Below are 15620 nucleotides of genomic sequence, written 5' to 3' on the forward strand. Positions count from 1 at the left end.
ATTTTAGTGAGTGTTTAAAAAATATGTGTGAACTTAGAAGAATAAACATAGCACAGAAAAATAAATCAATTTTATATTTCATGACAGTCAACTTCTAGATATTTATCAAAGTGTTAACAATCTGAACTTTAGCTCATTTATCCTCCCTAATATACTCTCTGAATCAAGATTCTCTGAAGTGTAAAGATCCTTGGAATCACTCTTCCAGATAAACTATTTCTAAATATTCAAAAGCTATATGTAGAACAGAATGCAGTTTTGTGATTCCGTAAACAGTTCACATCTCACCTTTCTTTTGCTTGGAGATCCTTTTTTATTAATGCTTCAAACATCTTAATTTCATTGGCCACATCCTTTAAAGAAAATTGATCATCAGTTCTCTGCCTCTAAAAACCACTGAAAAAATCTTCATTTACCATATTCATTCAAGTTTATAAAGTGACATGTAATACTAATTCAAGGTAATTAGGACTTAAGATATGAAAAGATGCATTCTAAAATATTTTTATAATTTTGATTTGTTACTTTTAGACTAAGCTAACTACATCTAAAAGAATGTGAAAATTGGCTCCTCTGAATCATTCACTTCATGATCTTGACAGGGTACAAACGGACATTTATTTTATTAGAATAAAGATTATCAAAGAGTCAGGACATAAATTTTTGGATACAAATATTTCTTTTTCTTTTTCTTTCTTTCTCTCTCTCTCTTTTTTAAAATTTTTTTTGAGACATAATCTCACTCTGCAGCCCAGGCTGGAGTGCAATGGTGCGATCTTGGCTCAAGGCAACCTCTGCCTCCCAGGTTCAAGTGATTCTCCTGCCTTAGCCTCCCAAGTAGCTGGGATCACAGGCATGTGCCACTACACACGGCTAAGTTTTGTATTTTTAATAGAGATAGGGTTTCACCATGTTGGCCAGGCTAGTCTCAAACTCCTGATCTCAGGCAATCCTCCCAACTTGGTCTCCTATAGTCAAATATTTCTTTAAAAATTGTTGTCTCAGGTGTTGTAAACATTTCTCATGCAACCTTATTTACACTATTAATTTGTTATCTGAAGATTGACTTTAGCTCACCTTTGTGTTCTACAAATACTTTTTTTAAAACTTTAATCAGTCCGGGTACAGTTGCTCACACCTGTAATCCAAGCACTTTGGGGGGCTGAGATTGGCAGATTGCCTAAGCCCAGGAGTTCGAGACCAGCTTTGAGCACCTGTAGTTCCAGCTACTCAGGAGGCTGAGGTGGGAGGATCACTTGAGCCTGAGAGATTAAGGCTGCAGTGATCCATGATTGTATCACTGCACTCCAGCCTGGGCAACAGAGTAAGACCGTCTCAAAAAAGAAACAACAACAACAACACTTTAATCAGCTGAGGGACATATGAGAGGTAGATACTGAAATGGAGTCAGATAAAAGCCTCTGTAGGTAGTAATTTTAGAATCCAAGTACAAGATATTTTGGTAGTATTTAAAAAACAAACAAAAAATGTGGATTAATGTAAAATTCAATGCATTTAGGAATCAGAGATATCTGTCAGTCTCTGCTTTACTAGCAGTGGGTAAAACATATCAACTTTCTGGGTCTGTTTTCTCAGCTACAAAATAGGAAAAATAATATCCTACTTAGAGAGTTGTTTACAAATTAAAGTTAAAGTGAAGTGCCCGATCTACAGCTTGACATATAGCACATGTTCAATAAATGGTAGTTATTAATCATCTTTGTAGGTCACATGGGAGAATATTAGCAATCATTGTAGCAGTATGCAGTGTGAATTGCAGGAATTAGTATCAAACTATAACACTGCTCTCCTGTGAAAGAGAATCAGACTGTATCTTACCAAAATGATTGACAGTCGATGTCTAGTAAAATGTCACTGGTATAGGTATCTTAAATTTAAATATACTCATAGCAACAAGTTACTTAACATTCCTGGGATTCATAAAAAAATAGTATGTGATGAGGAGGAGGAATTGAGTAAAAACATAGTAGGAATGGCATATGTGTGCTACATATACCTTGACTGGCCCCTGCTGTACCCAAGGCAGTTACGACCTGCTATGGTTTGGATGATTGTCCCTGAAAACAGCATATGAAATTTGATCCTGATGTTGAAGGTGGAACCTAATGGGAGGTGTCTGGGTCACGTGGTGGGTCCCTTGTGAACAGACTGATGCCCTCCCTGGGGATGAGTTCTCACTCTATTAGTTCCCATGAGAGCTAGTTGTTAAAAAGAGCCTGGCACCTTCTCTCTCACTCTTTCTCCCTCATGAATAGATTGATTCTCTCCCTAAGGGTGAGTTCTCACTTTATTAGTTCCCAAGAGAGCTGGTTGTTAAAAAGAACCTGGCCCCTTCTCTCTCCTTTCTCCCTCCATCCCCTACTCTCCCTTCCTCTCTCCCCATGGAATGTTTGCATATCCTAGATTGACTTCCCCTTCCCCTTACTAAGGCCCTCACCAGATACCCATTCTTGAATCTTTCATCCTTCAGAACCATAAGCTACATAAACCTCTTTTTCTTTATAAATTACCCAGCCTCAGGTATTCTTTTATAGCAATACAAATGGGTATGACATGATCCATTACAACAGCAGCTATTCTGACCTGGTTTGTTATTGACCACAGAATCCTTTTCAACACAGGAGTCCAGACTGCCATTTAATAGGAGTTTGTCATTCCTGGCCTAAAGCTACATTCTTTGTTCTGAACAAATAACAATATAACATGAGTTGGATATGCACAGAGTGGAGGAATTCTAAATGAGAAAGGACAAGGTCAGAGACAGTTTGGAAAGCAAGTGTGAAGTTTTGGAAAGTCTCTATATGTTTCAGAGAAAGACCATTCTTTAGTTAAGATAAACACAGCACAATAGTAAAGGATGATCACTTACTTCTGCCTCTTTTTTCTTTTTCATCATTTTTTGGGCCTCGAGTGCTTTCAAAGTACGATTTGATGTAGGTTTAGGTATCTGTATGATAGCTGCTTGGATTTTGGCCATTATTTCATTTTGTCGTCTTCTGTTTAAGTATTGCTGAATATCCCATATATATTAGTTTAGTTATTCAGAATAACAGTCAGAACAGGCAATATAATACACTCACAGGTATAAATATATAAAATTTATCTATTGAAATTTTCAGAACCCAGCAACTAGCCAAGAAACTCGGTGTCACAATTGTGTAATGTTAAGAAGCAAGTGTCAATATGACTTATTGTTAAAAGCATAATGTTAAAACACAATTCTGGAATCTGCAAATTATATCTATTAAATGTCTATATTTTCATTCTGTGTGATGATACTAAAAGGACAACAAAGATGTCCCAAATATAAATAAGAGTATAATTCTTTTCCAATCCTACTGTCATGACCTTACTAAGCATGGAAAGAAAAATATTCTCTACCTGAAGATGGTCCAATGAGAAAATTCTGTCTAGGAAGCAATTTCTAGCAGGGCTCCTGGGAAACCCAATAAAAATGACAAACTTCTCCAAAACCAGCCACACTTAAACAATGAATTCAGGGGCAACCTCACACATTGAATTAACACTAAATTATATGGTATCATTATTGGATGATCTCTTCTGTATGTAGGCAGTAGTTATTTTAAGAAGAATATAAGCAGGAGAATGTAATTGAAAAGAAAAAGGATCTGAAAATCAGATAAAATATTTTAAAAGTAGATGATTTATGAAGTAACATGTAAAACTAATCATTACTTTACTACTAATAGATTATATTAGAACTAATAGGATCATTAGTTCCCATGTCCAAAGATAAAAAATTTCAGTTTACCACTAAAAAGGCATAAATGAACAATTTTCTTCATTTCATCTTCCAAAATACAAATATTTGTTTAATTGCAATCTGTTTATCTTTTCTTTCTTAAGAAGATCTGGAAGACACAGGGTCTCCCCTTTGCCTTATTTGCTCCCTGTGATTATTTGAACATAATTTATTTCAGACTATTTAATGGTATCATATTTCCTTTTCCTCAGCTTTCTTGGAGACTGTCTGCATTGGGCTTGGCACGAATGGACAGGCTGGTTCCACATAAAGAGTCAAAGCAGTTGGTCTCAAACACTACTTTAAGAGTGCTTTGTCTCTTTATCATGTAACACCAAAGGGAAGTATAATCCTTTATTTACCCTCTGGCAAGTAAGAGAATTACATTACCTTCCAGTTTGTCTCTCATCTTTCCTTTCTTCCCCACGAGGAGGAGCTGACTACATTCAGAATATGTTAATAGCTTATCATTCCAAATAAATACATGAATTTAAAAAGTGATTGTACAGTACAATGGGAAGAACTACATAATTCTTTTGCCTGTAGTTTACACATTCCATATACCCAGTCACCTGAAATGCTCTTAAAAATCTTTAATGATTCCATGTACCATTATTCTCTCATCCATAAAGGCACAGAAGATCTTTAAAGAGTTTTAAAGAAATTTGAGAAGGAGCAGAGAGTTAGTCAAAGCAAGAAGCAAGGGCCAGGAAGAAGTTAAGAGTTGTTCAGAAGTATGTAAGCAAAGAATTACTTCACATTTCCAAGAACAGAGAAATGGGGCAGGACCAAAAGACCAAGTGGTTGCAAAAGAGGAGAAAGCAAGGGGACAATGTCTGATCTATCTCCTTCAGTGGTGACAATGGCCATGTGCCTTTGACCAATGGGGTAGCTAGTAGCAACCTTCCATCACTAAAGCAGCTGAAACATTGATTTCTGCCAGTGAAGGAGATCCAGTTGTCTTGCTACTCCAGAGGACGGCAGTTCTTGTTCTCAGCCACAAGTAGGGGTAACAGTCAGCAAGAGTCAGGTTGGAGAAAAGAAGCAAAGGAGAGAGAAAAAGGAGCAAGGGAGAGAGAGAAAGGGTGAGAGTAGGGCAGGACAAAGTCACACATCAGGAAAGTGCAACTTGTGCTACGTTACTGCTTAGGCAACGTGTACTATAGGCATAAATCACAAACAGTATACTATATAGTACTAATGAATTTCTGAAAAAATAGTTCTATGAAACCTTTTTGATATCCAAATATCTTTGCTCTTCCTTGAGTTTTTGAAATCTTTCAAGTTCCTCAAAATTCAAATGGGCAAGATCTTCTTTCATGTGTTTATATTTTTCTTGAAACCTGTATGTAACCCGCATCAGATTGAAATCAGTTTGACGTGGTATCATGTGTCTAAGTCTCTAAACGAAAAAAGCATTTCAAAAGATTTTGTTATTAGAGAATGAAGAGTACATTTTCATTATAAGCACAAATAAAATTCGCCTTCAAAATGAAATTCTTTGAATTACTATTGTTAGGCTAAATTCAAGCCCCATTTCAATTACTCATATTCTTAATTGATATAAGCGCAATTACAAAAACATCATTTGTGTTCCTTCTTACAAAATAGCCTCATATATACTTGTAGAGTTAAACTTTTTAACTGAGTTTAATTTTCAGAAATGGTATTTATATTCTTGGAAATATATTTTTGCAGAAATAATTTCATTACACCAATTTTAACATATAAGAGATAATATAAGAAGCCAGATTCTTCCCATTGCTTAGCCACTCCTTAGCAAAAAGTGAAGAAACATTAAAACTTCCTAAATTTGTGTTTCAGCTTTACTACCTATTGCTGCATGAAACTGGGCAAGTTACCTAATCCACTGGGCTTCAGTTTCATCATCTGTAGAATGGAATATTAAAAGTACTTATCTTTTATGACTGTTGTGAAGATTAAGTGAGATAACATTTATAAAGCACCTAACACAGGGCTTGGCATGTCACTAGATAGGTTCAATAAATTTCAACCATTATTAGTATTACCTGTATCTCTTCTTATCTAGTATCAAAGATGACATTTCTACTTCTTTCCTAGGATATCACCTCTTCCATACAGACTATTGATTGCATACTCGTCGTTTCATCCCCAGAGGGCCTTTTCCCATCTGGTCTTTGTACCATTTTCATCTCCCCTGCCACTGATTCTTTTTTCACTGACAAGTTGCCCCAGTCTCTTGGTCCATAAAACAAGCAATCTCATACTTCACTTGAGCTTTTCTCTCCTACTGTTCTCTTCTTTACCTCCACATTTCTTGAAAGAATAATGTATGCTACCCTCTTACTCAGTTCCAGTGTCCTTATTAACTCATTGCATTCCATACCACTCTAATAGAACATTATTCTCTCGCTAATACATAAGCTCTAAGAGGGTTGGGGCTTTTCCTGTGTGTTCGTTATGCAGTGCTTGACAAAAAGTAGGAGCCCAATAAATATTTGTTCAGTGAATGAACTACTGACTCTGGACGCTCACCCATGACCAACATCAAATGAGCTAATAGGCTCTTGTTTGTCTTCATCTACACAGCTCTTATAGCACTTGCTACTGTTGACTACTTTACAGTTTATTATATATAAACTTTATATAAACTCCACTCCAGTTAATCCATACTTCTTGAAGCTGCAAATATGTCCAATTCTGAACTCTGAGGCAGGAAGAAATAAGCATCCTTGTTTTTACAGTTGGGAAAATTGAAGCTGAGAGTTGTTTAGAGGATGGCTCAAAGTTAACCAGCTTGCAAGTAAAGGAGGCCTAACGTAATATTAAATTATTCATATTAAGCCTAATCTGATTTCTAGTTCTCAAAGAGTGCTGAGTCCATTCTGCTACCAGACTTGTAATGATATCCATGAAGAATGGACAAATACAAACACGGAGATGGCCCTCATATCTATTATGCCATTGCTGCTTCAAAATTAAATTAAAAATATAATTCTGTCCATTTATATTTACTGTTTTTCATCAGTACGGCACTCAAAATTATTCCAGAGGTCCTGTAAAAGTTAGTGCACTTTGTTTACCATAGGGAATTGTATAAGAACTGGAGAGAATTGTCAACTAAAAAGTCATATCAATTAGTCAGTAACACATTTAATGAGTATTTACAATGTTTGAAGCATTGTACTAGACATATTCATCAAATCTGATGTACTAAAAATTTGGTAAGATCATATGACAAATAAAGAATGAATAGTTAGCCAACAATATCAGTATCAAGAGGGTAAAACCAAGAATGTGAGAATTATTCTCTAGAGTTCCAAAGGAAGAAACCACATGTACTGGGCTGTACAGTAGACAGAGAAGAACAGTTTGGGGAAGAGGAGAGATGAGAAGGGTGAGTTTGGGTGTGAGGAAAGGAAGAGCAGGAATAGTCGTGTTTAAGCACAGATTATCAATTAATGTAGAAGAAAGAAACACTATGCTGAGGACTAGAAAAAAAGTAAAAACAGGTTTCTGAGCAGAAGAATCCAATAAAAATTAAATTTAGGAAAGATTCATTTAGCAGTTGATTGACTTTTCCAGAAAGACTGAAGATTAAGAGACATTTTAGCAGGTTGCTGCAGCAGCTGATAAAAAGATCTGAGTAGAAATGATAGGGTAGAAACAGGAAGAGAGGGGCAGGCACAAAAAGTACTAGTCCTATAGTCCCAGCTACTTGGGAGGCTCAAGTGGGAGGACGGCTTGAACTCAAGAGTTCGAGACCAGCATTGGCAAAAGAGCAAGGCTCTCACTCTCAAAAACAACAACAAAAAAAGTACTGGAAATTATAAAAAGAGTTTGATAAGCTATTGCCTATATGGATAGGATAGAGAGTGACGTCAAAAATGGGTAAATAAATTCAAAATATGAATATAAAATAAAATCCAAATAAGACCAGTAACATATGTAAGAGATATACATACCTAATGAGGCTTCTTTGTGAATTCAACATCATTGTCATTTCTCTTTACCAAGTTTTACATTGTGACATGCTTATTATGCTTTTTTATGTACCTACCTCTTGAAAAGTATCCCTTTTCATGTTTTGAAGTCTTAAATTTGTCAGAGGTTGCATGGTTTGCATCTCCAATCTAGTCAATCCACTTTTCTTCTTTTTCTGAAGAGCAATGTACAATTGATATAAAAGCTTTGTTGCCACCCCAGGCTTTTCTGTGATGATGCCATGGGCCACATTCTGATCAAACTGCACACCCAGGAGGTGAAGTGTTGGCTCCAAGCGAGAAAAATTATTAAGTTTGGCACTTGAAACCCTGGACAGTAAAATATTTTACATAATTAGACATCAGCATTAAATTAAAGACAAACAACAAATATCAGAAGTATTATCATGATCCAATATTCTGAATTATTTCATGTTCTTTTAACTGTATCATTCTTCTCTAAAACCACTCTAATGTAAATTCATTGAGATTTTTAACTGACCATGTCTACCTGAACTGTATGCATTCATTTCTCTTGAATGGCTACACTAAAACTTTTCTGCTCTAAATTGACAATAGAATTTATTCAGAAGTAAATACAGAAGTCACAACACCTAAACTTGATATACTGTTCCCAGTATACTATTTTTCAAGAGATTGCATTCAGGTAGTGGTTCTAAGTCTTTTGTTTTTGAATCACAGATACCTTTGAAAATCTGAGAGCTATGGAACATTTTTTTTACAGGAAAAAAATCATACATTTATACATATAGACAGAGAGTATATAATATCTTAGCATGTTTTTGAACCTCTTATAGTCTAACCTAAAAGTGCCCATCCCCTAAAAGGATGTGGAGCTGAGGAAATGTAAGAGTGATTTCTAAATATGAATGAGGAACCAGCACCATGAGATGGCCAATGTCAAGAAAAGTAGTGATGTAATACCTTGAATTCATGTTGTGGACATGTGGTACAACTTACTGTCCTATTTCCTCTGTGTACTAATAATTCTTTTAACTGAAATACTTAGCAACATATACTTAGGATATTATACTACGTCAATCAAACTTCAAATAAAATATTTTAAATTAGTAAAAGAGAAACAGGCCTTGGAGGAGACAAAGAGATAGTGCATGCTACAAGAAAACCTTTTCAGCATGAGACTAAACATACTTTTTTGAGGGTCTTCTCTGGTCCAATTTTGCATTTCGTTTCTCCACAAATCACCATACAGTTGGAGATACAACATTTGTCTAAAATGACTCAGGTAAAGCAGACCATGTTTTGAAGAGAATGATTGCGAAAGAAGATAGTCAAATCAACATGTGCTTCCATTCTCTGGGCAGGCATCTACCACCCCTTTTGATCTTCCATCACAGTCATCCTTTCATGCCCTTCCCATCCTAGGAGTCCTGTGTGCTTTGCTCACTACACATAATTGGAAAGACATGAACTGAGAGCCATCTGTCAGAGCTTTGGTCTGGGTTATAACCTTGGACTACAGATTTTAGGGTCATGCTAATTCAGGAGGGAGAGTCTAAAAGCAAACATTACCCATTTCCAGATTTTGTCAACACTTAGCCCTGCACTCAAGAAAAAGAGGGAAGAGTTTTCTCTTTCTCTTACTTGTATCATGTGGCTCCCAGAATGCAGTTAATAAGCCTGTTAATGTTATAGTTCAGTTACCTACTAGGGTTTAAATGTCTTTTATGAACTCGCCAAAGGATGCAGGTATAACAATACTTATTTCTGAAAGTTTATTTCTAATCAACCAAAATTTGGGGAACATAACTTGTGTGTCAATTGGTGGAAGCCGAATCTTGTTAAAGCGTGGGTAGAACTGGAATGACAGGATAATCAACAGTTGTTTTTTTGAAGACAGAAAAACTACTGGGACATCTTTGTCCTGGAGACAGAGCCATATGAGATAAACGATAACCTCTGAGGAAATAAGAAATGTGTGTTAGAAAAAGCCTTTTCCCTCTCTACTAGCAGTCATTACTTGCCAAGAGGCTACCTATCTCCTTCCCTTCTTGCCATCTGGCGAGGGAATGCATCTTCTTACAAGGTAAGTAGTAGCTGTCCTCTCAGAAATTGTCTCGACTGTTTACTTTTAAAAAGATGAATCTGGCCAGGCGCAGTGGCTCACGCCTGTAATCCCAACATGTTGGGTAGCTGAGGTAGGCAAATCACGAGGTCAAGAGATGAAGACCATCCTGGCCAACATGGTGAAACCCTGTATCTACTAAAAATACAAAAAAATAGCTGGGTATGGTGGTGTGCACCTGCAGTCCCAGCTACTTGGGAGGCTGAGGCAGAATGGCTTGAAGCTGGGAGGCGAAGGTTGCAGTAAGCCAAGATCATGCCACTGCACTCCAGCCTGGTGACAGAGTGAGACTCTGTCTCAAAAAAAAAATTAAAAATTAAAAATTAAAAATTTAAAAATTTAAAAAAACAAATCCTCTCAATTTTCACATTTGTGAAGTAATAAAAATATTCAAATCACGGTTCTCTTTCAGAGTTAGATGAGTTATTCCTAGAATTAAATCATTTCCAAGATGAGTAACTCTGAGTTATTTACAAAATATATTTCCAGTTTACATTTTAAACTAGAAAACTAAAAGTGTTAGATAAGATCCCCAAATCATAAGCCCTGGCACAAGGTTCCTAAAAATTCGGCTATGACAAAAAAGGGATTATCTTCCTCACCAAATATACCATTACAAAGGTCATACCTATGAGATTGACTTATCCTTGTCTTATTTAAAATATCATGTGCCCTGGGGAAAAAAAATGGGTTGTTCCAAGAATTGAAGATGGATGATAATTTGTTCTTAATAGAAGTAGGACCCTCTTCCCACATTAAGGAATGGAATGACTCTTGGTGAGAAAGAAAGTTAGTCCTTTGTAGTATATGATGAGCAGCACTGTCACACAGGACACACATGTGTCCAAAGGTGGAGCAAGAGTATGAAATCCACCCTCTGCTGAGATTGCTAAGCCCTGTCTCTGGCATGAGACTGCTTCTTCCAAAATGGGGTTCCTTTTTCCTTGTACAAAAGCTTCTCTGTTCACCAAGGCCTGCATTTTTACAACTGTTTCCAGCTAGATGCGGACCCTTTTTCCATTTCACACATAGGCTCTCTGTGGTCCTGCCAACAAGAGCCACTTTGGTATACCTGAAACACTGCATCTGTGATCTGGTCAGGATAGTCCTTGAACTCTTCCATGGTTAAGTAGATATACTCTCTGACATCACTCATTTATTCATTGAAAACAATATTATGGGCCAGGACGATGCTTGGAGCACAAAGAATAAACATATTCTGCAACTTTCAGGATATTTGCAATGTAGTTGAGGAGTAAACATTCATTTAACATTCATCCAACATTGCTTGGGCGCCTTCATTTGGCAGGTAAGTTCTTATCAGAACTGATTCAGCTACTGATCTGATATGAACTGATAGTTAAATAAATAATTATAACTTGATAAAGATAATGTAATAAGGAAAGGGATGTCCAAAGTATTATTAGAACAAAGAGAAAAGGGAAACTAAATCTACTAAGAAAGTAAAAGCAGAGTTTAGCGAAGGAGAAAATTTTTACCTGGCCTTCAGAATAAATACAAGTTTCTCATGGTAGAAGTGAAAAAATGACATTAATTTGCAAAGGTAAGAGGCATAACAAAAATACATGATGTGTGTGTGGACCAGAGAAGCTTAGGTTAGGATTCTAGGTAGATGGGAAATATACCTGGAAAGGTAAATGAGTGTCACACTGAGAAGCACCTTGTAAGCCATGACCTTGAGAATGACAGAGAGACTGGAACACTCGAGTTTCTTAAGCTGATGGGGATATCACATCTACAGATGTGAGTGTAGAGTTTTAGCTTCATGTTGGGTAGTCTAAACAAGGTCTCTCTCTGTAGAATTTACTAGGAAATGTAGGCATTCATTAATTTAAAATATATTTACTGAAAGCCAAATATGCACCAGGCCTATGTTAAGCCCTAGAGATACAAAGAAAAATAACCTAATACCCCTAACTTCATGGTGTTTTACACAATGTGAAAGAAACACAGATAAAAACACAGACAAAATCACAGATAAAGAAATTGACAAAAAAGTGATCAGTGTTATAAATATTAAATGTTTAAGTTGAATCTCTAACTTTGATAAAGGATAAAAAGCAGCAACAACAACAAATGGATTGGAAATCTGGTTACATGCAAGTTATAACCCATCAATCTGTACGTATAAGAACTCCTGAGAAAGCACAAAAAAGAGAAGGAGGGCATGAACACTGGCCTTCTTACCCTGGCATTCTTATACCTTGGAGCCTAATCCAGCTTCTACTGGTGGCAGCAAAGCTAGGAACAGAGGGAGCGAAGGGCTGAGAGGGCAGGCAGAGGGGGCGGCTGGGGCTAGTAATGAATTTATATGCCATGCCGTTGAGGAAGAGATGCATGATATGAGATGTAGGTATGGATTAGAATGTTAACCTGTATACTAGAAGCACAAGAAATTGGATGAGATTAGCAAAAAAGGGTTTATTTGGCATGACAGTATAGTTTTAATCTATGGCTTCTTTTGTATCATACAGTTACTATACATAAAATTAACATAATCTGTTTTATGAAAGAATAATTCACCTCTAGTGTAAAAATATCAGAGATGCTTTTGCTCAGAAGTCTTATAACATAGGTGTAGCTTCACAAAGGCCTATCATTACAGGCAAACCAAACCAAGAAATACCTGAGCAGGAAGTATCAGGTTAAAATATTATGGATTTGAAGTAGATCTTCATAAATGGTAGAGTGAGAACCTCCAAAAATCTGTTTGTCCTTAAAGGCAACAATAACACTAACAAAAATTGTAAAAATCAACTTTGTTCATAAGTCTGGAAATTAGCTAAAGGTTTGCAACAACTCAAGGAGCACTTATTTAAGAAGAGCTGCTGAATAGTGGTAACAACAGAGAGCTTTTTGTCACTTTAGCTTGCTCCATTTCTACGTCCCTCTCCCTAGCTCCATAGTGGCTGTGAAAACCAGCAGCAGACTTACAGCCATGGTAGCTGTAAAAACCACCAGTTTGGCAGTTATCAAAGCAGACAGATTTGAAGCACCTTCAAAAGACCTATCTTCAGAGCGGTGCTTTTCTTTTTCTTTTTTTTTTTTTTTTAAAAAAAACAGAGTGTTGCTCTGTCACCCAGGCTGGAGTGCAATGGCGCAATCTTGGTTCACTGCAACCTTCACCTCCCAGGTTCAAGCTACTCTCCTGCCTCAGCCTCCCAAGTAGCTGAGATTACATGGCCTTCTACCACAGCCAGATAATTTTTTGTATTTTTAGCAGAGATGGGGTTTCACCATATTGGCCAGGCTGGTCTCAAACTTGTGATCTCAGAGCATCCATCCACCTCAGCCTCCCAAAGTGTTGGGATTATAGGTGTGAGCTGTCACACACAGCCCAGAGTGTTGCTATTTAACTAACCAGTAGTGTTTTGAAAATCCCCATTTTCAGGCCTTGTCATTATTTGACCTGATGGAGCCTGCTCACTGAAAAAAGTTCTGTCTCAAGGGTGTTGGTAAAAAACAATCATAGCAATTATTTATAATCAAAGTTACCTGAGAGTAAAACCAGGTGGAGCAAAGAAGAGCCTGGCCAAAAACTAAAAAAGGAAGACCTATGAATGAGATGTCCATTAGGGACTCTGAGGCCATATGCATATGGAGGAATGTATGGATGCCCAGGAAAGACATGAAGAGGTACAAATCTCTCACCTTTGGCTGACTTTGAAACGTTGCACAAGCAGAACGTAAAGGCTAAAGGAAAATTGTAAACTGAAAATTGTAAACTGCCAGAGCACTGAAAACATGCTGCAATCCACTCACAGAGTTTCTTAGCAATGGAAAATGTATTGGTTCAAGATACTGAAAGATATCTCTATTCAACTGCTGATCACTGAGCTAATCAACTAGAGATTTTAGTTGCAGTACACAAGAAGGAATATAGACTTTACATAATTAGTCCAGGAGAGTCACTAAACAAAAACAAAACAAAATGAAACAAAAAGCAGAAGCAGAAGCAACAACAACAAACCCTGAGAATTTGTAATAGTTTGAATTGATACTTTATATTATTTTAAATGTCCAGTTTTCAAAAATTATGAAACACACAAACAGGAAGATATGACCTATACATAAGGAAAAAAAGTGAATAGAAACTCTGTGGGGAAGTCTTGGACAAAGACCTTTAATGGCCTATTATAAATATGTTCAAGAAAGGAAAAGAAACCATGTATATAAATTATATTCCTGTTTAGAAAAAAAAAAAACAAGTGCGGCTTACTGCCAGTGGTCATTTAATTTTACATAAATACAATCTTTGAGGCTGAAGCAAGTCTGACTAATTTTCAATGTAAAAGTAAAATATAAAAACTGTTATTGGAGTTATTTCTAAACAGAACAAACACCAGGATCATCTCAATCATCAGAATCGTGTATTTTGGAAAAATTAAATTCATCCAATAAATCTTCAGCCAACAACTGTTGGAGAACAACATTAACATTATGCATAGGAATGCTATGTTTTCTAGGATTTGACATTTTTGGTGATTGAGAATTACTACATTTTGTAAATGGAAACACCACTACTAAAACACAATCCTGTAAGTAGAATGACATCTTTTGTTTCTGAAGTCTATATACTAAAGCAAGGCAAAAACAATAATAAAAGCAAGATATTTCATGGCAAAGTTATCTCAGGGTAAATGCTGCAGCTTCAAGCACTGCCAGCTAGTGTTCTCAGGATAAATGGGAAAACAGTTAAACTTAAAAGAAAGTATGAGAATATTGTTTCAACAAAAAGAGAATATCAATAAAAAAATAGAAATTATAAAAATAGAAACGAAGTGAAATTCTGAAGTTCAAATGTACAACTGAAATAAAACCATTCACAATAAGAGTTTAACAGCAAACTAGAGCTAACAGAGGAAAGAACCTGAGAACCCAAAGACAGGTCAATTAAAACTATTCAGGGGAGGGAAAAAAAGAAAAAAAGCATGAAGAAAAATGACCAGAATCTCAAAACATATAAGTCCACTCTAATCATGAGAAAAACATCAGAGAAATTCAAACTGAGTGACAATCACATCACTAGTATTGTTCAAAACTGCCAAGATCATCCAATATAAGAAAAGTCTATCTGAATAAATATCACATTCCAGAAGAGCCTAAAGAGATATAATTATTAAACATAATATGATATGCTGGATGGGATTCTGGAACAAAAAAGACATTAGGTAAAAAATTAAAAAAAATCCTAAATGGCATGTAGATTTTATTTGATAATAATATGCAAATACTGGCTCATTAATTGTAACAAATGTACCACACTAATGTAAGATACCAGCAATAGGTATGACTAGATATGGACAATATAGGAAATCTGTGTATTATGTTGATAATTATTCTGTAAATCTAAAACTGCACTATAATAAAAAGTTTAATAATTAACAAAGCCTCAGAGACCTACAGTACCTCACCAAGCATACTAATATACACATATCTGGAGAATGATATGGGAGAGAGAAAGAAAGGAGACAAAAAGAATCTTTGGAGAAATAGTGGCCAAAACTTCACAAATGTAATGAAAGATATGGATCCACACATCCAAGAATCTCAATGAACTACAGCAGGTTATTCACAAAGATATCTACACCTAGATGTATTATAGTCAAACTCTTGAAAGACAAAGACAGAGATAATCTTAAAAGCATCAAGAGAAAAACAAGTCATCAAATACAAGAGCTTCTTTATAAAATAAGCAACTGACTTCTCATCAGAAATTAAGAGGGCCAGCAGACAATCGGAT

The 15620-nt window shown here is 36.1% G+C and overlaps 1 protein-coding gene across 1 annotated transcript in view; it reads right to left on the reverse strand.

The window, feature by feature from the left end:
• The window catches only part of LOC101044492 (sperm flagellar protein 2), a 205616-nt gene that overhangs the window by 172673 nt on the left and 17323 nt on the right, over positions 1–15620 (reverse strand). The window contains exons 3-6 of the mRNA XM_003925929.4: positions 7827–8079; positions 5016–5186; positions 2891–3031; positions 289–353 (exon numbers count right to left, since the gene is read on the reverse strand). Of these exons, the coding sequence (XP_003925978.2) occupies positions 289–353; positions 2891–3031; positions 5016–5186; positions 7827–8079 (630 nt within the window). The remainder of the gene's footprint in view (positions 1–288; positions 354–2890; positions 3032–5015; positions 5187–7826; positions 8080–15620) is intronic.

The sequence above is a fragment of the Saimiri boliviensis genome, chromosome 1 (assembly GCF_048565385.1).
Source record: "Saimiri boliviensis isolate mSaiBol1 chromosome 1, mSaiBol1.pri, whole genome shotgun sequence".
In the NCBI taxonomy this organism is placed as follows: Eukaryota; Metazoa; Chordata; class Mammalia; order Primates; family Cebidae; genus Saimiri; species Saimiri boliviensis.